This window comes from Mustelus asterias, chromosome 6 (assembly GCF_964213995.1).
Source record: "Mustelus asterias chromosome 6, sMusAst1.hap1.1, whole genome shotgun sequence".
NCBI classification, from domain to species: domain Eukaryota; kingdom Metazoa; phylum Chordata; class Chondrichthyes; order Carcharhiniformes; family Triakidae; genus Mustelus; species Mustelus asterias.
In genome coordinates this window covers 117,207,885-117,234,152 of record NC_135806.1, presented here as the reverse complement: position 1 = coordinate 117,234,152, position 26,268 = coordinate 117,207,885, and the positions used below count along the sequence as shown (strand labels likewise).

General features: G+C 44.1%; 1 protein-coding gene across 1 annotated transcript in view; it reads right to left on the bottom strand.

Moving 5' to 3' along the window:
* The window catches only part of LOC144495343 (interleukin-6 receptor subunit beta), an 80,934-nt gene extending 56,063 nt beyond the window's left edge, over positions 1 to 24,871 (bottom strand). Inside the window, exons 1-3 of the mRNA XM_078215446.1 lie at positions 24,754 to 24,871; positions 13,569 to 13,686; positions 7,375 to 7,390 (exon numbers count right to left, since the gene is read on the bottom strand). Coding sequence (XP_078071572.1) covers positions 7,375 to 7,390; positions 13,569 to 13,686; positions 24,754 to 24,862 — 243 coding nt within the window. The 5' untranslated portion in view covers positions 24,863 to 24,871. The remainder of the gene's footprint in view (positions 1 to 7,374; positions 7,391 to 13,568; positions 13,687 to 24,753) is intronic.
* Between the last annotated feature and the right edge of the window lie 1,397 nt (positions 24,872 to 26,268).

Sequence of the window (26,268 nt, the reverse complement as noted above, 5' to 3'; positions counted from 1 at the left end):
AGCCTGGAAATAGGCCCTTTGGCCCAATTTGTCCATGCCGCCCTTTTTTTTAACCACTATACCCATCTTACCCATGCAACTGTCTAAATGCTTTCTAAAAGACAAAATTGTACCCACCTCTACTACTACCTCTGGCAGCTTGTTCCAGACACTCACCACCCTCTGTGTGAAAGAATTGCTGCTCTGGATCCTTTTGTATCTCTCCCCTCTCACCTTCAACCTATGCCCTCCAGTTTTAGACTCCCCTACCTTTGGGAAAAGATGTTGACTATCTACCTTATCTATGCCACTCATTATTTTATAAACCTCTATAAGATCATCCCTAAGCCTTCTTTACTCCAAGGAAAAAAGTCCCAGTCTATCCAGCCTCTCCTTATAACCCCCGGTAGCATCCTAGTAAATCTTTACTGCACCCTTTCTAGTTTAGTAATATCCTTTCTATAATAGGGTGACCAGAACTGTACACAGTATTCCAAGTGTGGCCTTACCAATGCCTTGTACAACTTTAACAAGACATCCCAACTCCTGTGTTCCTGTCACCGACCACTGTAAATGATGCAAAGAAAGACACCCATCTACCCGATCAGCCCAATGCTGAGCCTTTCCGGGTAAGTTAAAAAGCACGTCAACCTGATGGCAACTAGCCAATTAACACCCAGGATCCCAGAAGACTTATTGCAATGGGGTGTTTCAGGGGTGAAGGGAATGCATCAGATGAAACCCTGCAACAGTACATCAGTTTTGCACTTACACCATTCATGTCTGCTCAAGACTTACTATTTGGCAGGGAATTTTATAGAAGATGTTCTATAAATAAATACTGAATTATTTAATTAAATACAGGAACAAATACTGCGTGTCCTTGATAGGCATGTCCCTGTCAGGCAGGGAGGAAATGGCCGCGTGAGGGAACCATGGTTCACAAAAGAGGTTGAATGTCTTGTCAAGAGGAAAAAGGAAGCGTATGTAAGGATGAGAAAACAAGGTTCAGTTGGGTCGCTTGAGGGTTACAAGGTAGCAAGGAATGAGCTAAAAAAAAGGGATTAGGAGAGCTAAGAGGGGGCATGAGAAGTCCTTGGCGGGTCGGATCAAGGAAAACCCCAAGGCTTTTTACTCTTATGTGAGAAATAAATGAATGACCAGGGTGAGGTTAGGGCCGGTCAAGGATAGTAGTGGGAACTTGTGCATGGAGTCAGAAGAGATAGGAGAAGTGATGAATGAATATTTTTCTTCAGTGTTCACCAAGGAGAGGGGCCATGTTTTTGAGGATGAGTGTGAGATACAGGCTGATAGGCTGGAGGAGGTAGATGTTCTGAGGGAAGGTGTATTAGCAATTTTGAAAAACCTGAGGGTCGATAAGTCCCCTGGGCTGATGGGATATATCCTAGGATTCTTTGGGAGGCAAGGGATGAGATTGCAGAGCCTTTGGCTTTGATCTTTGGGTCCTCACTGTCCACGGGGATAGTGCCAGAGGACTGGAGAGTGGCGAATGTTGTTCCTCTGTTCAAGAAAGGAAATAGGAATGACCCTGGTAATTATAGGCCGGTTAGTCTTACTTCGATGGTCGGTAAGTTAATGGAAAAGGTCCTGAGGGAGAGGATTTATGACCATTTGGAAAGATGCAGCTTAATCTGTGATAGTCAGCACAGATTCGTGAAGGGTAAGTCTTGCTTCACAAATTTGATTGAATTCTTTGAGGAGGTAACTAAGTGTGTAGATGAAGGTAGAGCAGTTGATGTCGTATACATGGATTTTAGTAAGGCGTTTGATAAGGTTCCCCATGGTAGGCTCATGAAGAAAGTAAGGAGGTGTGGAATAGAGGGAAATTTGGCTGATTGGATAAGTAACTGGCTATCTCATAGAAGACAGAGAGTGGTGGTGGATGGAAAATTTTCAGACTGGAGACCAGTTACCAGCGGTGTACCACAGGGTCCTCTGCTATTTGTGATTTTTATCAATGACTTGGAGGAGGGGGCTGAAGGGTGGGTCAGTAAATTTGCTGATGACACCAAGATTGGAGGAGTAGTGGATGAAGTGGAGGGCTGTTGTAGGCTGCAAAGAGACATTGCTAGGATGCAGAGCTGGGCCGAAAAATGGCAGATAGATTTTAACACTGATAAGTGCGAGGTGATTCATTTTGGTAGGACAAATTTGAATGCGGATTACAGGGTCAACGGCAGGGTTCTGAGGAATGTGGAGGAACAGAGAGATCTTGGGGTTCACATCCACAGATCTCTGAAGGTTGCCACTCAAGTGGATAGAGCCGTGAAGAAGGCCTATAGTGTGTTAGCATTTATTAACAGGGGGTTTGAGTTTAAGAGCCGTGGGGTTATGCTGCAACTGAACAGGACCTTGGTGAGACCACATTTGGAATATTGTGTGCAGTTCTGGTCACCTCACTATAAGAAGGATGTGGAAGCATTGGAGAGAGTGCAGAGGAGATTTACCAGGATGCTGCCTGGTTTGGAGGTTAGGTCTTATGAGGAAAGGTTGAGGGAGCTAAGGCTTTTCTCTTTAGAGCGGAGGAGGATGAGAGGCAACTTAATAGGGGTTTATAAGATGATAAGGGGAATAGATAGAGTGGACATTCAGAGACTATTTCCTCGGGTGAATGTAGCTGTTACTAGGGGGCATAACAATAAGGTTCATGGTGGGAGATATAGGAGGGATGTCCGAGGTAGGTTCTTTACTCAGAGAGTGGTTGGGATGTGGAATGGACTGCCTGCTGTGATAGTGGAGTCGGACACTTTAGGAACTTTCAACCGGTTATTGGATAGGCACATGGAGCACACCAGAATGATAGGGAGTGGGATAGCTTGATCTTGGTTTCAGACAAAGCTCGGCACAACATTGAGGGCCGAAGGGCCTAAACTGTGCTGTACTGTTCCATGTTCTATGTGATGAGAACTCTCAAACAATTGTCAAATTCAGAAGTCTAGAATTGGCAATAACAAGTATTGTTCAATACAGCAGGAAACAATTGCATTTCATTCCAAGATGAACAGACTTCAGGAGGAGGAGCAGGAAGCAAATCAAGAGATTGGAAGAACTGAATCCATGAATGCTACAGGAAATGAATGCCTTTGGGTTAACGCCCATAGATCCTGTGTCTTCTGCTAACGGCCAAAGATGGGACGGCACGGTGGCACAGTGGTTAGCACTGCTGCCTCACAGCGCCAGAGACTCAGGTTCAATTCCGGCCTTGGGTCACTGTCTGTGTGGAATTTGCACATTCTCCTCGTGTCTGCGTGGGTTTCTTCCCACAGTCCAAAGATGTGCGAGTTAGATGAATTGGCCATGCTAAATTGACCCTAGTGTCAGGGGGATTAGCAGGGTAAATATGTGGGGCTATGGGAATAGGGCCTGAGTGGGATTATTGTCGGTGCAGACTCAATGGACTGAATGGCCTCCTTGTGTACTGTAGGGATTCTATGATTAGAAATGATTTCTCCTTTTTAAGGTGAATGCTTTGAAAAGACTTTTACAAGTGCCTAACGGGGAAAAAAGAACAAGTGGACTGAAGGGAACTGGTATTCTTATCATCCTGGTATTCTTATCATCCTGGTATTCTTATCATCTCCACAAAAGCAGAAAAGATGCTTTAGAGTGAGTGAGGGAACTGGTGGCAGATCTTTCAATATCTGTCACTGCAGGCAAGACTCTGACCCACTTCTGAACTCTATTAGTTTCACTCATCAATCTAGACAAGTTAACTTGGTGTGATATAGATCCTTCAGATGCAGCTTCTCTTCAATGCAAAGCATCCTGGAGCAAATAACATGCCAGGAACTTCTGTACACGATCCACACCACACAAGAGCCTTCTTGAAACTCTGTGGAAATACTGAGGACCGATCTATAACCCTGGCAGCTGGCTATCGACAGGAGAATCTGCCTTTCCTGGAATGCTGCCAATGAACCTGGCTTCTTATGCTCTGATGGAAGGCCATCAACCTGAGGTTAACTCTGTCACTTCGCAAATGCTACTTAATCTGCTGAGTATTATCGTTCTTTTAAATTTCATTTTGCTTTCAACTCCTTGCATGGCCTGCTGATTTCTCCTCTAATAAATGAATGATGAAGATGGAATCCCCCTGGGTACAAATATTTCCTTTCCTTTCAGGGAAATTCCTCAAACAGTAACCAGTCTTGAGAGAGAGTCATCAAAATGAAGCCAAGAGCCTCTAAAAATAAGCAAAAGAAACAGTTTAACAAAAGAGTAGATGATGTGCTTTGGAATTCAGGATCTAACATAACGGTGGCACATCCTATCTATCTCCCAGTGGTAGCACAGTGGTTAGGGCGGCATGGTAGCACAGTGGTTAGCACTGCTGCCTCATAGCGCCAGGGATCTGGGTTCAATTCTGGCCTCGGGTGACTGTCTGTGTGGAGTCTGCACCTTCTCCCCACGTCTGCGTGGGTTTTCTCCGGGTGCTCCAGTTTCCTCCCACAGTCCAAAGATGTGCGGATTAGATTGATTGGCAATGCTAAATTGGTCTCAGGGGAACTAGCTAGGGTAAATATGTGGGATTACAGTCGGTGCAGACTCGATGGGCCGAATGGCCTCCTTTTACACTGTAGGGATTCTATGATTCAAGGATTAAGATCCAGCAGGTTTACACCCGACCGGACCAATGAGAATTTCACACCCAATGCTGTTTTTTTTTAAACAAATTAATGGGTGTGGGATGTTGTTTACAATTTTTAAGAATAATAGAGAGCTTGAGAACAGAATGGAAAATAGAGGAAAAAGATAGAAACCAAGTTATAGAATGCTAAGATGGGTGAAATAGGAATGCCAAACGGAAGGAAAGAGAGGCAGAAGGCTAGAGGTAGCAAGATGCTGCAGTAATAGGGGCCAAGCTAAGACTTAGGCAGCATAAACTTGAACGCGACCCAATCGTACAAGTGTTACAGGGTGGAGGAGGCACAATGGAAGGCAGAACTTAAAAACACATTTTCAACGCAGTAGCAGTGCCTAGCAGGGAGCAGAGCGAAAGAAGAGCAAGCCCAATAAGGAAGTCATAAATTTCCATCTGTGAGGGAAAAGAATCTGGAATTACTCGCAGAGCCAGAGAATGTGAGTGGCCAGAACCAGAGTACAAATCGGATATAGGGCCAGGCCGAGAACGTCATTAATATACTGATTTTGAAATTGGGACTATTGATTTTGTTAGCACATTTTTGCCTTTAAATCCCCAGGCAATTAGATGCTGTCAGAACAAAACCATCTTTTAACAAGGAAAGAACAAAGAACAAAGAAAAGTACAGCATAGCAACAGGCCGTTAGGCACTCCATGCCCGTGCCAATCATGATGCCCTAACTAAAAAAACTTCTGCCCTTACTCGGACCGTATTCCTCTATTCCCTCCCTATTCATGGACCCATCCAGATGCCTCTTAAATGTTGCAAACATTTCACCTGGAGACAGGAGAAAAAAATATTTTGAGGGAAGGAATTCATGTGGAGAAGGGTGAAAAATAATTTAAAGGAATTGGACTCAGTAAATAACCAATGGGCTGGCTTGTAGAGGAGCCAGTGCTTTCCAAAAAACATTTGATGAGGTAACACACAAAAGCCTATTTTATAAGCTAAGAGCCCATAGTGTTGGGTGTAGGACACTAGCATGGATAGAGGATTGGCTAACTGAAGGAAGAGAGAGAATTGGGATAAGAGGTGCATTTTCAGGGTGACAACCTGAAACTATTGGAATGAACAAAGAACAAACAAAGAACAAAGAACAATACAGCACAGGAACAGGCCCTTTGGCCCTCCAAGCCCGCGCCGCTCCCCGCAGGAATCAGTGCTGGGGCCACAATTTACAATAGATATTAATGACTGAGACGAGGGAAGTGAATGTACTATTGCTAAGTTTGTGGGTGACATACAAATAGGCGGGAAGGCAAGTGGTGAGGATGACACAAAGTGTCTACAGAGAGATATAGACAGGTTAGGTGAGTGGGCAAAAAACTTGGCAGATGGATTATAATGTAGGGAAATGTGAAGTTACGCACGTTGGTGGAAAGAATTAACAAACTGAATATTATTTAAATGGAGAAAGACTGTAGATTGCTTCAGCACAAAGGGATTTCGGAGTCCTTGTGCGTAAATCACAAAAGGCTAGCATGCAGGTTTAGCAGTTATAGGAAAGGCAAATGGAATGTTGGTCTTTATTTCAGAGGGAATGGAGTATAAAAATAGGGAAGTCTTGCTAAAACTATACAAGGCATTAGTTAGACCACACCTGGAATACTGTGAACAGTTTTGATTCCCTTATCTAAAGGAAGATATACTGACTTTGGGGGCAGTCCAGAGAAGATTCACTAGATTGATCCCTACTATGGAGAGATTTCCTTATAAGGAGAGGCTGTGTAGATTGGGCCTGTACTCATTGGAGTTTAGAAGAATGATGGGCGACCTTATTGAGATGTATAGGATTCTCAGGGTAGATTCAGAGCAGTTATTTCCTTTGAGGGAGAGTCTAGGACCAGAGGACATAATCTCAAAGTAAGGGATTGCCCACATAAGACAGAGATGAAATCATAGAAAATCATAGAAACCCTACAGTGCAGCAAGAGGCCATTTGGCCCATCAAGTCTGCACCGACCACAATCCCACCCAGGCCCTACCCCCATGTTCCTACATATTTACCCGCTAATCCCTCTAACCTACTCATCTCAGGACACTAAGGGGCAATTTTAACATGGCCAATCAACCTAACCCGTGAGGAGATGAGATGAGCAGTGAATCTATGGAATTCTTTACAACAGAAGATTTAGAAGCTGTGTCGTTAAGTATGTTCAAGGCTGAGATAAACAGATTTTCAATCAGTAAGTGAATAACCTACTTCTGCTCCTACAGCTCATGGTCTAATGGTGGGGAGGAATCATTGAATCGTACAGCATGGAGAAGACAATTCAGCTCATTGCATGTGTACAGGCTTCTTGCATGGCCAACTCAGCCGGTCCCACTTCCCTGCCGTCTCACTGTAGCCCTGTAGCCCTGCAAATCCTTTCTCCTCAGATAATTATCCAATTCCATTTTGAAAACCATGATTGAATCAACGTCCACCACACTCTCAGACTGCGCATAATAGGTTTTTCCTCATGTCCCTTTTGGTTCTTTGCCATTCACCTTAAATCATTGTCCTCTGGTTCTCACCCCTTCCACCAATGGGAACACTTTCTTCCCTGTTTACTCTGTCCAGACCTCTTGTGGTTTTGAAAGATCCCGCAAGGTTGGGGAGAAATGGGCTTGAAATGGAAAGCAGTGTCACAGCGCCACCCTGGAGAGAGTGTGTATTTCAGGCATGATTTGTGACTGTGAGCTTGGGATAAGCCTTATTCCACTGAAGTTTCCCACACCCAACAGCAACTGAAGTGTGGCCCAAACTTGAGGCTTTAACTTGTTATGGACGCAGTGTTTTATAAGAATGTGAAAGCACTTAATGTGTCACCTCTTCCTCTAGCCAATGACAATTCTGCTACTAACATAAAATAACTGGTTATAATAGTGCCAATGTAAGGAGTCAGCAAAAAATGTAACTCACCCACATCCAAGTTAAATGTAAAGCGGTTATGTTATGTATTTATATATGGCTACACCAAAACCTGGCTCTTTACTACAATACTAGTAAATCTCCTGTTGGTTTGAAAACTCTTGAGTTCTTGATACAGCAATGTTGGAGTGACTGGGTGGGATTTATAGAAATATAGGATCAGGTGTAGGCCATTCAGCCCCTCGAGCCTGATCTGCCAGCCATTCAACAAGACTATGGCTGACTTATACTCAGTATACTTATCAGTAAAAATACTACAAAGAGCATGAGTTTGAAAAGTGTATATAAGCATATATATGTGTATATATTGACGTAAATCCTTAAAGATGGCAGGGTAAGTTGATAAGATGGGTAAAAAGCACATTGGATAGAAATCATAGAATCATAGAAACCCTACAGTACAGAAAGAGGCCATTCGGTCCATCGAGTCTGCACCGACCACAATCCCACCCAGGCCCTACCCCCATATCCCTACATATTTTACCCACTAGTCCCTCTAATCTACACATCCCAGGACATTAAGGGGCAATTTTAGCATGACCAATCAACCTAACCCGCACATCTTTGGACTGTGGGAGGAAACCGGAGCACCCGGATACTTGTATATATAAATGGAGGGATAGAAAAGCATGTAAGAACTTTATAAATCACTGACTAGGCTTCAGGGCATCACGGTAGCACAGTGGTTAGCACTGCTGCCTCACAATGCCAAGGACCCGGGTTCGATTCCCGCTTGGGTCACTGCCTATGCGGAGTTTGCATGTTCTCCCCATGTCTGCGTGGGTTTCCTCTGGGTGCTCCGGTTTCCTCCCACAGTCCAGAAGACATGCTGGTTAGGTTCATTGGCCATGCTAAATTCTCCCTCAGTATACCCGAACAGGTGCTGTTGGCAACTAGGGGACTTTCACAATAACTTCGTTGCAGTGAAATGCCTCCTGAAACTCCACGTGCACTGACCACACCACCTTCATCAACCCATTCCATTCCTTCATCAAATAACTCAATCAAGATAGAATCCCTAAAGTGCAGAAAGAGTCTGCACTGACTCTCACAGAGCATCTCACCTGGGCCCATCCCCGTAACTCCACGCATTTACCCTGCTACTCCCCCGAACCTACACATCTTGGAACACTAAGGGGCAATTTAGCATGGCCAATCCACCTAACCTGCACATCTTCAGGCGGTGGGAGGAAACCAGAGCACTCAGAGGCAACCCACGCAGACAGAGAGAATGTGCAAACTCCACACACACACAGTCACCTAATGTCAAAATCGAACCCAGTCCTTGGCGCTATGAGCAGTGCTAACCACTGTGTCACTATGCTGCCCTATCGTGTCAAACATCGTTAAACACATTTTGCCTTTAACAAATCGGAGTTGACTTTCATTTATCAGCCCATATTTTGTCCTGGGTTATTAACATAGAAACATAGAAAAACTACAGCACAAACAGGCCCTTCGACCCACATTTGTGCCGAACACATCCCTACCTTCTAGACCTACCTATAACCCTCCATCCTATTAAGCTCCATGTACTCATCCAGGAGTCTCTTAAAAGACCCTATTGAGTTTGCCTCCACCACCACTGACGGCAGCCGATTCCACTCGCCCACCACCCTCTGTGTGAAAAACTTCCCCCTCACAAATCCCCTGTACCTACCCCTCAGCACCTTAAACCTGTGTCCTCTCGTTGCAGACATTTCCACCCTGGGAAAAAGCCTCTGAGAGTCCACCCGATCTATGCCTCTCAACATCTTATACACCTCTATCAGGTCTCCTCTCATCCTTCGTCTCTCCAAGGAGAAAAGATCGAGCTCCCTCAGCCTATCCTCATAAGGCATGCCACTCAATCCAGGCAACATCCTTGTAAATCTCCTCTGCACCCTTTCAATCTTTTCCACATCCTTCCTATAGTGAGGCGACCAGAACTGAGCACAGTACTCCAAGTGGGGTCTGACGAGGGTCTTATATAGTTGCATCATTATCCCCGAACTCCTAAACTCAATCCCTCGATTGATAAAGGCCAGCACACCATACGCCTTCTTAACCACCTCCTCCACCTGCGGGGCCGATTTTAGGGTCCTATGGACTTGGACCCCAAGGTCCTTCTGATCCTCTACAGAACTAAGAGTCTTTCCCTTTATATTGTACTCCTTCATCCCATTTGACCTACCAAAATGGACCATGACGCATTTATCTGGGTTGAAGTCCATCTGCCACTTGTCCGCCCAGTCTTGCATCCTATCTATGTCCCTCTGTAACTTCTGACATCCCTCCAGACTATCCACAACCCCACCAACCTTCGTGTCATCGGCAAACTTACCAACCCATCCCTCCGCTTCCTCATCCAGGTCATTTATGAAAATGACAAACACCAAGGGTCCCAGAACAGATCCCTGGGGCACACCACTGGTGACCGACCTCCATTTAGAAAAAGACCCATCTATACCCACTCTCTGCCTCCTTTGGGCAAGCTAGTTCTGGATCCACCGGGCAGCAGCCCCTTGTCTCTGAAAGTTTCTCCATCACCAGTGTGAGCTGCCTGTTGATGCCGGATTTATTTCCCATTTTCAAACAGAAGTCTAATAATCGCATCCTTCAGCACTACTTCCAATCATAAAGAGTATTGAAAGATTCAGTACAGAGGCTCCTCAATTTCTACCCTGCTTCACTCAGCAGCTCAGCATGTATCCTACTCAAACTGGATGACTTTTCTCCAGTGAGTACTGCCAATGCTTTAAGTTCTCTCTTCTTATCCTCTTTTATCCATTTTATCTATTTTTATCCTGACCAATTTCTTTACAATCTCCTCCTTTACTGCGACATTGGCAGCACCCTCATCTTTAATTAAGACAGTAGCCAAACAGTCTTTTTGGTACCTCAGCCATGCCCTCTGCCTCCACAGGAAGATCGCCTTTTTGGCCCCTAATTGACTCCACTTTTTTTACTATTTGTATGTTTAGAATAGACTTGTGAGTTCACTTGGACATTACCTGTTAATTTGGTCTCATATACTTCCCTTGTTGCTCTTATTTCAATTTTCCCTGTGCTTCTTGTTTTCGATCCAGTTCTCTATTGAGTTATGAACCTGACAAATATCATTAGCCTCCTTTCACTGTTTCATTTTGATTTACATGACTTTAGTCAGCCAGGAGACTCTAGCTTTGGATGTCCTTCCTTTCCCTCTCGTAGGAATGTGTCTAGGCCTGAAAAACTCCTCTCTGAAAGTCTCCTGCCAACCTTTGATTCCAATCTACCTGGCCCAGATCACTTTCCAACTCAGTGGAATTAGTCCTTCTCCGGTTGCACGTTTGATTCTTCCTTGTCCTTTTCTATAGTTGTTCTAAACTTAATGATATTGTGATCACTGTTTACCAACTGCTCCCCCACTGAAACTTGCTCCACTTGCTCAACTTCATTGCCCAGAACCAGAGAAAGCTTTGCTTCTTTCTCCATTTGGCTGAAAACATACTTATCAAGAAAGCTATCCTCAGACAAAGAACAAAGAACAAAGAACAATACAGCACAGGAACAGGCCCTTCGGCCCTCCAAGCCCGCGCCGCTCCCCGGTCCAGGATTGAATCCTGAATCCAGGATCCCCGCCCAATTTTCCAGCCTATCTACATCCTAATATCCTATCCACCAAGCTGTCCCTCACAGCTACGATGCTTTGTTCATCACAACCTATTAACTCACCCCCACCCCCCCATTCCAGACCATGTGATCTCCAGGGAGAGGCGAAAACCCAGAGTGAAAGCCCCAATGGGGAAAATATGGGGAAAATAAAATCTGGGAAATTCCTCTCCGACCCCCTGAGGCGATCGAAACGAGTCCAGGAGATCACACTGGCCCTGATCAGAAAATGCTTCCCAACCTTATTCATTTCCACTTCTGCTTTACGAACACCATCTGAATTCCCTGCCCCCGAGACAGGTTCCCAACTATCCGCAGTCTCGCTCTGTACTGGCACCAGCAAGATGATCATAGAATGAAGCCTTGAAACGTGAAAATGAAGCCTGATATAGATCAGTTGGAGACTTGGGCAGAGAGATGGCAGATGGAGTTTAATCCGGACAAATGTGAGGTAATGCATTTTGGAAGGTTGAATACAGATAGGAAATATACAGTAAATGGCAGAATCCTTAAGAGTATTGATAGGCAAAGGGATCTGGGTGTACAGGTACACAGGTCACTGAAAGTGGCAATGCAGGTGGAGAAGGTAGTCAAGAAGGCATACGGCATGCTTGCCTTCATTGGCCGGCGTATTGGGTTTAAAAATTGGCAAGTTATGTTGCAGCTTTATAGAACCTTAGTTAGGCCGCACTTGGAATATAGTGTTCAATTCTGGTCGCCACACTATCAGAAGGATGTGGAGGCTTTGGAAAGGGTACAGAAAAGATTTACCAGGATGTTGCCTGGTATGGAAGGCATTAGCTATGAGGAGAGGTTGGAGAAACTTGGGTTTGTTCTCACTGGAGCAATGGAGGTTGAGGGGAGACCTGATAGAAGTCTACAAGATTATGAGAGGCATGGACAGAATGGATAGTCAGAAGCTTTTTCCCAGGGTGGAAGAGTCAATTACTTGGCGGCACAGGTTTAAGGTGCGAGGGGCAAGGTTTAAAGGAGATGTACAAGGCAGATTTTGTACACAGAGTGTAGTGGGTAGCTGGAACCCGTTGCCAGGGGAGGTAGTGGAAGTGGATACAGTAGTGACTTTTAAGGGGTGTCTTGACAAATACATGAATAGGATGGGAATAGAGGAATATGGTCCCGGAAGGGTAGGGGGTTTTAGTTAAGTCGGGCAGCATGATCGGTGCAGGCTTAGAGGGCCGAAGGGCTGCTCCTGTGCTGTAATTTTCTTTGTGCTTTGTAATGCAAAGTTGAATTAGAAATAACTGGATCAGATCCAATGTAGATACAAATTTAAATTGAGTTTCTAATTGGTCCTAAAATGAATCAATATTTCACTTGTAGAGTTTATATTAAAAAATACGGCTAAACACTGGGCCTTTGTTCTTGGTAGACCGATTGCAACATTTAGCACCCTTTCTTTTCCAGTTATCTGCCACTAATCCTTTGCAGCAGGAAAAGTGTCAGCATTGATGATTTTTGTGTTTATTAACTGAAGGGGAAAATATCAACCTACCCAGAACAAACTATAGTAATTAAACTTAACAAAAATCATACACATCAGAGGGTAAACATTCAAAAGTAACACTTTAAGCACAGTCATACCACCAGAGTTTTGTGAGCATTAAACATTTTTGCAAGTTTCAAGTCGTCATAACTTGCTACCCTTTCTGAAAATCATAATGTAGTGGCTAGTGCCTCGTTTACCTGCAATATTTACTGCTAAAATACAGACTGTTGTATTTTGTAGCATCCATTGTTAGCAACTATTGAGGTGATCAGCATTTTACAACACTTATGCAATCTAGTATTTGTTTTTTTTAAAATCAAGCACATCAGGCATGAAAGGTGCTGGCAGAGGGAGACTTCAGATTAACCAGTCCATAGATGATTGGAAGTACAACTCATAATTAGCAGCTATTTTTAGTCTTGTATTACACTTCAATTAGTCTCCAGTGGGAACCTTGGTGAGGATAAACAACCAAGCATTGCAGAGTTACAGTTCATTTATCAGGATCATCACAGTTGTAATAAACTACATGAGAATATTTCCAATTACAGAATCCCATGCGAGTACCCAGTGATGCATTCATCTCCCTGTTGGTGCTCCACTCCCCCAACTAGTGATGTAACTGACCAAAAACAGAAACAAAAACACACTTGCCGAAACAGACATGTCGGGAATTCCCATCAACCTCCCCAGTCAGCTCCCACTCCCCATTCACCTCCTCCCCCGCCCCACCATGGCTCTTTACACTGTTATTTTCTCGGCTTATTGTGTTTCACATTCCCAGCATGTGCAATTTTTCTTTTTATATACACATTGTTTAGTTAAAATAAAAATGTGTCTGCAAAGACAGAAATTCAACTGCACTTACGGCCAGGATATTTTTAGTGTGTAGGTAGTAGTATTTGTGTGGTTATTTCCAGGGGTCCAGGTGCAGTTCAATCCATTTTCAATGACTCCCATGTAGTAGCATTCCAGGTTGTGTGGTCCATCTGACATATACAAGATTAAACACACGGTCTTAAAAACAGTGCGGACTGAAATTTCATTGCAACCACTTTTTCACGCTTTAGACATTTTGCAAAAGGGCCAAGCTGTGCTGAACATAGCTCCAAAGCTACATGTAAGCCTGGAATTGACTGTGAACAATGCTGTCATACAGCCTCTTAGCGCTCACATATGAAGTTCTACTCGCTGCAATTTAAAATCGCAACAACAACCATGTTTATATCGCATCTTGAATAGTAATAAAACATCTCAAGGTGCCTCATGGTAACATTAGCAAACAAAATTTGACACTGAGCTACATAAGTGTAAAGTTTATTTATGAGTGTCACAAGTAGGCTTACATTAACATTGCAATGAAGTTACTGTGAAAATCCCCTAGTGGCCACACTTTGGCGCCTGTTCGGGTACACTAAGGGAGAATTTAGCACGGCCAATGCACCTAACCAGCACATCTTTAGGACTGTGGGAGGAAACCCAAGCACCCGGAGGAAACCCACGCAGATACGGGGAGGACATGCAGACTCCGCACAGACAGTGATCCAAGCCGGGAATCGAACCCGGGTCCCTGGCGCTGTGAGGCAGCAGTGCTAACCACTGTGCCACCGTGCTGCCCGTAAGGAGATATAGGACAGCAGAGCAAAAGTTTGGTCAAGGAGGTAGATTTTAAAGAGTGTCTTAAAGCAGGATAGATAGGCAGAGAGGTTTAGGAAGAGGATTTCAGAGCTAGGGGCCTTGGCAGCATGGCTGACTTTGGTGCAGCGATTAAAGTAGTGGATGCTGAAGAGGCCATAATTGGTGAAGTGCTGTTAACTCTGCAGTTTGTGGAGCTGGAGGAGATTACACAGATAGGGAGGGGTGAGACCATGGAGAGATTTGAAAACAAGGATGCTTAACTGGGAGCCAATGTAGGTCAATTGAGCCCAGGAGTTTAGGGTAAGTGAGATTTAGTATGACTGAGGTCACAGGCAGCACCATTTTAGATGAGCTCAATTTTATGGAGGGTAGTACGTAGGCCAGGAATGCATTGGAATAATCAAATCCAGAGGTAACAAGTTTAAGTTTAAGTTTATTTATTAGTGTCACAAGTATGCAACTGAATATAAACTAAACCTAACTCAAAGTTGTTTTCTTCCGAAAACGCTCAGCTATTTAGCCTGTTGATGACACTTGAGGAACTTTGCTGATTGCAAACAACTGACTAATAAAATCCAATAATATTAGTGTTGTTTAATTAATTTAACTGTCTTAAACATAGAACAGTTTAAGTATTAGTGTCACAAGTAGGCTTAAATTAACACTGCACTGAAATTACTGTGAAAATCCCCTAGTCGCCACACTCTGGCACCTGTTTGGGTACACTGAGGAGGCATTTAGAATGACCAATGCACCCAACCAGCATGTCTTTTGGACTGTGGGAGGAAAGCGGAGCACCCGGAGAAAACCCAGATACTGGGAGAACGTGCAGAGTCCACATAGACAATGAGCCAAGCCAGAAATTGAACCCGGGTCCCTGGCTAACCACTGTGCCACCGTGCCTAGATGAGCTGCAGGTGAGCTGGGATGGGGCAGAATGAGACAAAATTATGAAGGTGGAAATGGATGTCACAGTGATTGCACCATTATGTAGTCCAAGTTTATCTCAGGACCAAATATGACACCACATGCATTACATAGTAGAATAGTTGTAAAGTAATCACAATACTCATTGGTATTTTGGGCATTTGATTGAATCAGATGAAAGGTACATTTTCCACTTGCGCCCTCCAACTCAGCATTGAGCACTGGGAACATGTAATGACTGCCCAGCTAGTCAGTTTAATTTAATGGATGAGAGATCATCGACTATTTCAACTCATTCTCCCAATATCCATCAACCTGAGGCCGGATCGAACCTGGGCCCCATGCGCTATGAGGCAGCAGCGCCACCCTTGGAATATACATTAACCTTTAAATCAAAGAATACCAAACTATATAGACTGAGATTCCTTAGTCTTAGATCTCCACCTCAGCTTGGTGTGCTGTAGATGTTAAAGGGCAAACCATCAATCTTGATTTTGATTTGATTTGATTTATTATTGTCACATGTATTAGTATACAGTGAAAAGCATTGTTTCTTGCGCGCTATACAGACAAAGCATACCTTTCATAGAGAAGGAAACGAGAGAGTGCAGAATGTAGTGTTATAGTCATAGCTAGGGCGTAGAGAAAGATCAACTTAATGCGAGGCAGGTCCATTCAAAAGTCTGACAGCAGCAGGGAAAAAGCTGTTCTTGAGTCGGTTGGTACGTGACCTCAGACTTTTGCATCTTTTTCCTGAAGGAAGAAGGTGGAAGAGAGAATATCCGGGGTGTGTGGAGTCCTTAATTATGCTGGCTGCTTTGCCGAGGCAGCAGGAAGTGTAGACAGAGTCAATGGATGGGAAGCTGGCTTGCGTGTTAGATTGGACTACATTCATGACCTTTTGTCATTCCTTGCGGCCTTGGGCAGAGCAGGAGCCATACCAAGCTGTGATACAACCAGAAAGAATGCTTTCTATGGTGCATCTGTAAAAGTTGGTGAGTCGTAGCTGACATGCCAAATTTCTTTAGTCTTCTGAGAAAGTAGAGGTGTTGGTGGGCTTTCTTAACTATAGTGTCGGCATGGGGGGACCAGGACAGGTTGTTGGTGATCTGGACACCTAAACACTTGAAGCTCTCGACCCTTTCTACTTTGTCCCCAATGATGTAGACAGGGGCATGTTCTCCTTTATGCTTCCTGAAATCGATGACAATCTCCTTCATTTTGTTGACATTGAGGGAGAGATTATTGTTGCCACACCAGTTCACCAGATTCTCTGTCTCATTCCTGTACTCTGTCTGGTCATTGTTTGAGATCCGACCCACTATGGTGGTGTCATCAGCAAACTTGAAAATCGAGTTGGAGGGGAATTTGGCCACACAGTCATAAGTGTATAAGGAGTATAGAAGGGGGCTGAGAACACAGCCTTGTGGGTCACCGGTGTTGAGGATGATCGTGGAGGAGGTGTTGTTGCCTATCCTTACTGATTAATTTACAGTACATATTATTTCCCTATATTTGTGAATAGTAGTGAATTTAGACAGCTAAATGTATCCTGTCATTCTGAAACTGACAACATTCGACTTGTTATGAGTATCACCACTGAAAATGACCAAATGCAACTTTCAGCTGTTTCTCCGTTGTTTTAAGTTTTTTTTGTCAAAATTTGATACAAATGAGTTAAGTTTACAGTTTTAAAGTTGAAAGTTTATTATTAGTGTCACAAGTAGGCTGACATTAACATTGCAATGAAGTTACTGTGAAAATCCCTCAGTCGCCACACTCTGGCGTCTGTTCAGGATGAGTTAGGTTTATGCTTTCATATCATTAGTGCACACTATTTTTCTAGATTGCCAAAGTTACTGTGATTGCATTTCTCATAGCTTTTATAGAATCATAGAGGTTTACAGCATGGAAACAGGCCTTTCAGCCCAACTTGTTCATGCCGCCCCTTTGTTTTTAACCACTAAGCTAGTCCCCAATTGCCTGCATTTGGCCCATATCCCTCCATACCCATATTTACCCATGTAGGTGTCTAAACGCTTTTTAAAATACAAAGTTGTACCTGCCTCTACTACTACCTCTGGCAGCTTGTTCCAGACACTCACCACCCTCTGTGTGAAAAAATTGCCTCTCTGGACCCTTTTGTATCTCTCCCCTCTTTAATCATTCCTATAATACCTACATTTTGTGAATGAAGGGTAGTCCAGTTAGATCCTTTGTGACAGAGAAGCTGTCTGTGAACTGGCGATGAGAATGCAACTGAATATAAATTAAACCTAACTCAAAGTTGTTTTCATCAGAAAACGCTCAGCTATTCAAAAGTTCAAAGATGTGCGGGTTAGGTTGATTGGCAATGCTAAATTGCCCCTAGTGTCAGGGAGGTTAGCAGAGTAAATACGTGAGGTTACGGGAATAGGGCCTGGGTGGGACTGTGGTCGGTACAGACTCGATGGGTCGAATGGCCTCCTTTTGTACTGTAGGGATTCTGTGAATTCTATGAATTCTGTTTAGCCTGTTGATAACACCGGAGGAACTTTGCTGATTGTGAACAACTGACTAATAAAATCCAAAACGTTACTGTTGTTTAATTAATTTCACTGTCTGGAACATAGAACAGTGGCAGCTGACAAACCACATAGAGGCAGAAGGTCTGAGAGTAACAGACAGTGTAAAATCTGTAGCCACCACTTTCATTCCTTGAATGTGAAATTATGCTTGAACTGTCAGTGCTGTGGATTCGAATAACAAATCGAATGTTGTCAGTTTCAGAATTACAGGATACATTTAGCTGTCTAAATTCACTATCATTCACAAATAGAGGAAAATAATATGTACTGTAAATGAATCAGATTGATGGTTTGCCCTTCAGCTTCTACAGCACACCAAGCTGATGCAGGTGGAGATCTAAGACTAAGAAATCTCAGTCTATATAGTTTGGTATTCTTTGATCCAAATGTTAATGTATATTCCAAGAGCGACTGGTTAGCGTTGCTGTCTCACAGGGCCAGGGACCCAGGTTCGATTCCGGCCTCGGGTGTTGGTCTGTGTGCTGCTTGCACGTTCTCCCCATGTCTGCGTGGGTTTCTTCCCACAGTACAAAGATGTTAGGTGGATTGGCCATGTTTAATTGCCCCTGAGACTGTTTATGTGTGTGTGCCCTGTGATAGAACATAGAACATAGAACATTACAGCGCAGAACAGGCCCTTCGGCCCACGATGTTGCACCGACCAGTTAAAAAATAAATAAATAAATAAAAAAAAATAAAATAAAAAAAAAACTGTGACCCTCCAACCTAAACCAATTTCTTTTCGTCCATGAACCTATCTACGGATCTCTTAAACGCCCCCAAACTAGGCGCATTTACTACTGATGCTGGCAGGGCATTCCAATCCCTCACCACCCTCTGGGTAAAGAACCTACCCCTGACATCGGTTCTATAACTACCCCCCCTCAATTTAAAGCCATGCCCCCTCGTGCTGGATTTCTCCATCAGAGGAAAAAGGCTATCACTATCCACCCTATCTAAACCTCTAATCATCTTATATGTTTCAATAAGATCCCCTCTTAGCCGCCGCCTTTCCAGCGAAAACAATCCCAAATCCCTCAGCCTCTCCTCATAGGATCTCCCCTCCATACCAGGCAACATCCTGGTAAACCTCCTCTGCACCCTCTCCAAAGCCTCCACATCCTTCCTGTAATGTGGGGACCAGAACTGCACACAGTACTCCAAGTGCGGCCGCACCAGAGTTGTGTACAGTTGCAACATAACGCTACGACTCCTAAATTCAATCCCCCTACCAATAAACGCCAAGACACCATATGCCTTCTTAACAACCTTATCTACTTGATTCCCAACTTTCAGGGATCTATGCACACATATACCTAGATCCCTCTGCTCCTCCACACTATTCAAAGTCCTCCCGTTAGCCCTATACTCAACACATCTGTTATTCCTACCAAAGTGAATTACCTCACACTTCTCCGCATTAAACTCCATCCGCCACCTCTCGGCCCAACTTTGCAACCTGTCTAAGTCTTCCTGCAAACTACGACACCCTTCCTCACTGTCTACCACACCACCGACTTTGGTGTCATCAGCAAATTTGCTAATCCACCCAACTATACCCTCATCCAGATCATTAATAAATATTACAAACAGCAGTGGCCCATGATGGGGCGAGTGCATGTTTAAGGTGGTGCATGGGCTGCCAATCAAGCAGACAGTTTTGCCTTGGATGATCCTATACTCCTTGCAGCAGCAGCCGTCCTGGCAAGTGGACAATGTCAGTGATGGACTAGCATCCCATCCTGGGTGTGTTTTGCCGAGCGCTCAGTGCTCCAAATCACCTCAACCCTGAATTGGAATAAGCAGTTAAGTGAAAGTGAAAAAGTGAAATGTACATTCCAAATGACACTTCTAATTTCCACAGCAAAATATGTTAGAATAATAAAATATTATTATTTGTATGATGGTTAAGAATAGCATCATATTACAGGACATTACACATTGCTGTGTGTAATATCATTTAGACACATTGTGGCCACAGTGCGTAGGTGATGGGGCGAGTGCATGTTTAAGGTGGTGCATGGGCTGCCAATCAAGCAGACAGTTTTGCCTTGGATGATCCTATACTCCTTGCAGCAGCAGCCGTCCTGGCAAGTGGACAATGTCAGGGGCCTGATTTATGCTTTGCAAGTGGTCGAATTTAGGGCGGCACGGTAGCAAGTGGTTAGCACTGCTGCTTCACAGCTCCAGGGACCTGGGTTCGATTCCCGGCTTGGGTCACTGTCCGTGTGGAGTTTGCACATTTTCCTCGTGTCTGCGTGGGTTTCCTCGGGTGCTCTGGTTTCCTCCCACAGTCCAAAGATGTGCGGGTTAGGTTGATTGGCCATGCTAAAATTGCCCTTACTGTCTTGGAATGCGTAGGTTAGAGGGATTAGTGGGTAAATATGTAGGGATATGGGGATAGGGCCTGGGTGGGATTGTGGTTGGTGCAGACTCGATGGGCCGAATGGCCTCTTTCTGTGCTGTAGGGTTTCTAAGATTCTAAGAATGGCTTTGGGAATCAGAGGATGACCATTTTCCACAGGATATCCAGTCTCTTACCTACTCCAGTAGCTACATCATTTACGTGGCTGGTACAGTTGAGTTTCTGGTTGATGGACACTCTAAAATGTTAATGCTATAAGATTCAGCAACTGTGATGCCATTGAATGTCAATGGGAGGCGGCTAGATTCTCTCTTGGAAATGATCATTGCCTGGCACTTGTGTGATGTGAATGTTATTTGCTTCTTATCTGCCCAAGCTAGGTGTTGTCCAGGTTTTGCTGTATGAGGACGTGGATTATTTAATTATCTGAGGAATTGCAAATGAAGTTGAACACTGCGCAATCATCAGTCAACAGCCTCACTTCCGACATTATGATGGGAGGAAGGTCATTGATGAAGCAGTTGAAGATGGTTATGCCTAGAATACTGGCCTGAGGAACCCCTGCAAAGATGTCCTGTGAATGAATTAATTGACTTCCAACAGCCATCTTCCTTTGCCTTGGATATGACTCTAACTAGTGGTTTACTAGTGCTCCTTAATGTCACTCTTGGCTAAACGCTGCCTTGGTGTCAAGTGGCTGGATGCCAGTGGCGTAGCTGTACTAGAACAGCTTTGTTGCAATGCCAGTTTAATGTAAGGGTTATCAAACATTTCCGTAGAAATGATCCTTAATGAGTACTTTGCATCGGTATTCACAAAGGAGAGGGACACGTTGATTGGTGGTCTCTCAGAGGGATATGTAAACCCTTTAGAACAGGTCATCGTTATGAGGGAGGAAATGTTGGGTGTATTGGAAAGCATTAAGGTAGACAAATCCCCAGTGCCAGATGGCATCTATCCCAGATTACTGAGGGAGACAAGAGATGAAATTGCTGGACCTCTAACAGAAATCTTTGTTTCCTTATTGGCCACAGGTGAGGTCCCAGAGGATTGGAGGATAACCAACATTGTCCCGTTATTTAAGAAGGGTAGCAAGGATAACCTGGGTAATTATAGGCCAGTGAGCCTGATGTCAGTGATAGTGAAATTATTGGAGAAGATTCTTAGAGATAGGATCCATATACATTTGGAACTGAATGGTCTTATTAGTGACAGACAGCATGGTTTTGTACAAGAAAGGTCATGGCTCACTAATTTAATTGAGTTTTTTGAGGAGGTGACAAAAATGATTGACAAGCAAAGGACCATGGATGTTGTCTACATGAACTTTAGTAAGGCATTTGACAAGGTCCCTCATGGCAGGCTGGTGTAAAAGATTAAATCACACGGGATCAGGGGTGCAACTAGCAAGATGGATTCAGAACTGGCTTGGCCATAGAAGACAGAGGGTAACAGTGGAAGGGCGTTTTTCTGAATGGAGGTCTGCAATTAGTGGTGTTCTGTAGGGATCAGTGCTGGGACCTCTGCTGTTTGTAATATATATAAATGACTTGGAAGAAAACGTAGCTGGTCTGATTGGCAAGTTTACGGATGATACTAAGTTTGCTGGAGTTCTGGGTAGTGATGAGGATTGTCAGAGAATACAGCAGGATATTGTTAGGCTGGAAAATTGGGCGGAGAAATGGCAGATGGAATTTAATCTGGACAAATGCAAGGTGATGCATTTTGGTAGATCCAATTTGGGGTGGGAGCTATAAGATAAATGGCAGAACCATCAGGAGCATAGATACACAGCGAAATCTGGGCGTACAGGTCCACAGATCCTTAAAAGTGGCAGCACAGGTGGAAAAGGTGGTGAAGAAGGCATGTGGCATGCTTGCCTTCATCAGACAGGGCATCGAGTATAAAAGTTGGCAAATAATGTTACAGCTATATAAAATGTTGGTTAGGCTACATTTGGAATACTGTGTCCAATTTTGGTCACCACACTACCAGAAGGATGTGGAGGTTTTGGAGAGAGTACAGAAAAGGTTTACCAGGATGTTGCCTAGTATGGAGGGTATTAGCTATGAGGAGAGATTGAATAAACTGGGATTGTTCTCCTAGAAAGACAGAGACTGATAGAAGTTTATAAAATTATGAGGGGTATAGATAGGGTGAACAGTTGGAAGCTTTTTCCCAGGGCAGAAATGACAATTACAAGGGGGCACAAGTTCAAGATAAGGGGGGAAAGGTTCAGTGGAGATGTGCGGGGGGAAGTTTTTATTTTACACAGAGAGTGGTGGGGGCCTGGAATGCACTGCCAGGTGAGGTGGTTGAGGCAGACACGTTAGCGACATTTAAGGCTTATCTGAACAGACATATAAACAGACGGGGAATAGAGGGATACAGGCAGTTGGTCCAGATAAGACAACGTGATCGGTGCAGGCTTGGAGGGCCAAAGGGCCTGTTCCTGTGCTGTACTGTTCTTTGCTCTTTGAAGTGTAAACTACTGATTAGTAAATGATCGCTATGGTAATGAGCAAAGAGACAGATAAAGATTAGTTGTGGTGACAATATAAAAAGTCTGATCTTCTGCCAGTTTTGCTCTGTGCTTATGTTATTTGGCTCAGAGTTCAAATACACATTGTATATTTAAATTAAAACAAAGCATTAAAAATGATAAATTAATAATGAGCTCCAAATCACTTTTCCACTGCAATGATGCTGTAGAAAGTTGGAAATACTAAATCTTTATATTCAATAACAAACGGAGGAAGGAGGAAATCTAAAAAAAATCAGAAGGAAATGCAATGTAATGAAAGCAAAAAATGATGAATGAAGATAACAGGAAAACCTACCCAAAGAAATTGAAACGACACTCGCATTTTAAAATGACAGAATAAAAGTAGTGACTTGCAAGCTGTAGATTAATATGAAGTACATCGATATTAAGAGCCATCATTTGGAACTATGCATATAAATCACATTGCCAATTTCTCAATAAGAAACAAAAAGCTTACTCACTGACATTCAAACGCTGAAGGCTTTGGGTCTGGATCCTGACATTGGGAGTCAAATAGGGATCCTGCTTTGTGTGAGGAACAGGCATGCACCCCGGACATGCTCCCTTCCACCTTCTTCCATTGGGAAAAAGATAGAAAAGTCTGAGGTCAGGTATCAACCGACTCAAGAACAGCTTCTCTGCTGCCATCAGACTTTGGAATGGACCTACCTTGCACTGTTGATCTTTCTCTACACCCTAGCTCTGTCTGTACCACTACATCCTGCACTCTCTCCTTTCTTTCTCAATGAACGGTATGTTTTGTCTGTATAGCGCACAAGAAACAATACTTTCCACTGTATATTAATACATGTGACAATAATAAATCAAATCAAAATCTGGGCCAGACGGTACCGGCAAGGCAATGGTGCAAATTTTTGTGCCTGTGCACCTCCTTATTTGCCCTCATATGGGGATGAAATTTCTGCCCCAATTTTTAGATTAGACCTTACTTAAAGTACAGCATTCAGTGCTGGGCACAACATCTCAGGAAGGTACATGGGCCTGGGACACAGCGCAATGCAGAATCACCAGAAAGATATGTGGACTAAAAGAGTTAAATCAGGACTGCATAGACTATACTTCGATAGGGAAGATTAAGGTGTGATCTATTCTGGTCCTGGAGATGATTCATAGGGTAGGAGGAGAGTTCCTTTGGTTGGAGACAGATCAAGGGGCACAGCCTTAAAATAAGAGAGAGGGCATTTAGGAAAGTTATGTGAGGAAGCATGTCTTCACACAAAAGGTGGTGAAAATCTGGAACTCCCTCACAGAAAAGGCTTGGTCAATTGAATATTTCAAAATTGGGATGGATAGATTTTTTAGTTAGGTAAGACTATTAAAGATTAGGTAACCAAGCAAGATGGGCGGATGAAGTTAAGACACAAATCAACCATGGCCTAATTGAAAGATGGGGCAGAACAGGCTTGAAGAGCTGAATGGTCCTGTTCTTGGTCCTTATGTTCTTAAAGCAAATCCTGAAGCTCAGAATCTAACAGGTGCTGACTGAGGTACAGTATTGTCACCTTGGAGAGAGGCTGGAGAAGCTGAGGCAGTTCGCCTTTGAGCAGAGAAGGTTAAAGGGAGATTTTATGGAGGTCTTCAAAATTATGAGAGGCTGTCATCATAGAATCCCTACAGTGCAGAAGGAGGCCATTTAGCCTATTGAGTCTGCACCGACCACAATCCCACCCAGGCCCTATCCCCATAACCCCATGCATTTACCCTAGCTAGTCCCCCTGACACTAAGGGGCAATTTAGCATGGCCAATCCACCTAACTTGCACATTTCGACCGAAAGAACTCCTGACTTGTGACTCTTAAGGTTAAATGTTAAACTACCCGGCACTGAAACTGTAAGAGATCGAGAAACAAGATAGCAGACTTGAATAATGAAACGTGTGTGTGAGAGAGGCTGGAGGAAACATGCTTAACAAAATAGTTGTAACGTTTCACTGTGCCATCTCCCTGTACACAATATTCCAAAAATAAGAATCAGGTAAAACACACTCACTTACCTGTGGATTCAGACTGTGGCTCATTTTCACAACTTTGGCTGCCTTGGGAAAAATATACGAAAAATAAATGAATAACGAACAAAGCTATAACCACAGTGAGGGTAGCCATTGTTGTCGAAGGATGGATTGGTCTAACAGTGTAGGAAGGAATGAGTTAAGTCTCACTTGTCCTGAGAGAGACGAGCAGGTATAGCAGCAGAACAACACGCTGCATCCTCCCTGAATCCTGCTGTCGCTGTCTCAGACTCTCCTCCTGGTCCCTCTGGCTGGGAAACTGCTACACACATCAACGGGGCTGCCACACATTGTGGGGTGTCAGGGGGAAGGTGCCACGGCAGGAGATCAGCCTGATGTCCAGCACAACGCGATCAGAGCCGGCAGCATTACCATGAGGTAGTCAGAGGGCTGACGGAAAATGTTGCCTCTCCGTCTCAAGAGCATTCCGGGACTGCTGAATAAGCCCTGCCAGTCTCGGGAGGCGGGGTCTGCTCGCCCCCAAACAGCCTGCTACTTTTTCACTTGCAATGATTCACCAGTTAACACCCAACCTCCCTTTAACTGTGACTTGTGTCCCTTTCCAAATCACACCTCCTGCTCTAGGGCGGAGCTCAGTCCCTTTGGGTTGATTTTTCTTAACAAAACCGTATGATCTAAAATAAATGATTTTTAACTTGTAAATTCACTTGTATGAGTGCTGATTTAATGATCAAAGTGATTGGAAAGTCAGTGTTAAACTGCAAAGAAGAGATTTCACATTGTCCTTCAGAAAATTTCATGTCACTTTCGTGAATCTTGCGCTCGTTTTGCAGTGCTGGTATTAGACTCATCAGGAACTATAGTTTCCTTCCACCAAGTTAGTGCAGGCACCAGAGGCTGGTGCAATGGAGAGGGGTTCAATCGTTCCTGCTAGCTGGGAAGCCCCAGCTATTTCAAATCAAAGCAATGTGTGCTGGATTCTCCCGTCACAGCGAGGCCACTTGTTCAGCATCCTGTGTGTGCGTGTGTGGTCTCAGGTGGGATGTCAAACAAAAGTCTTGATTTGCAAAACCCAGTGCAGGTATTACATATGAACTCACTGTTGGAGGATTGGGTGAAAGTACAGGCATTGTGCTGTGCCTGGCGTGATCCCAAATAAACCTGTTGGACTTTAACCTGGTGTTGTGAGACTTCTTACTGTGTTCACCCCAGTCCAACACCAGCATCTCCACATCATCTGCTTGTCTTGTTAGGGCAGCACGGTGGCATAGTGGTTAGCACTGCTGCCTCACAGTGCCAGGGACCTGGGTTCAATTCCCAGCTTGGGTCGCTGTCTGTGCGGAGTCTGCACGTTCTCCCCGAGTCTGTGTGGGTTTCCTCCAGATGCTCCGGTTTGCTCCCAGAGTCCGAAAGACGTGCTGGTTAGGTGCATTGGCCATGCTAAATTCTCCCTCAGTGTGCCAGAACAAGCACCAGAGTGTGGTGACTAGGGGATTTTCACAGTAATTTAATTGAAGTGTTAATGTAAACCTATTTGTG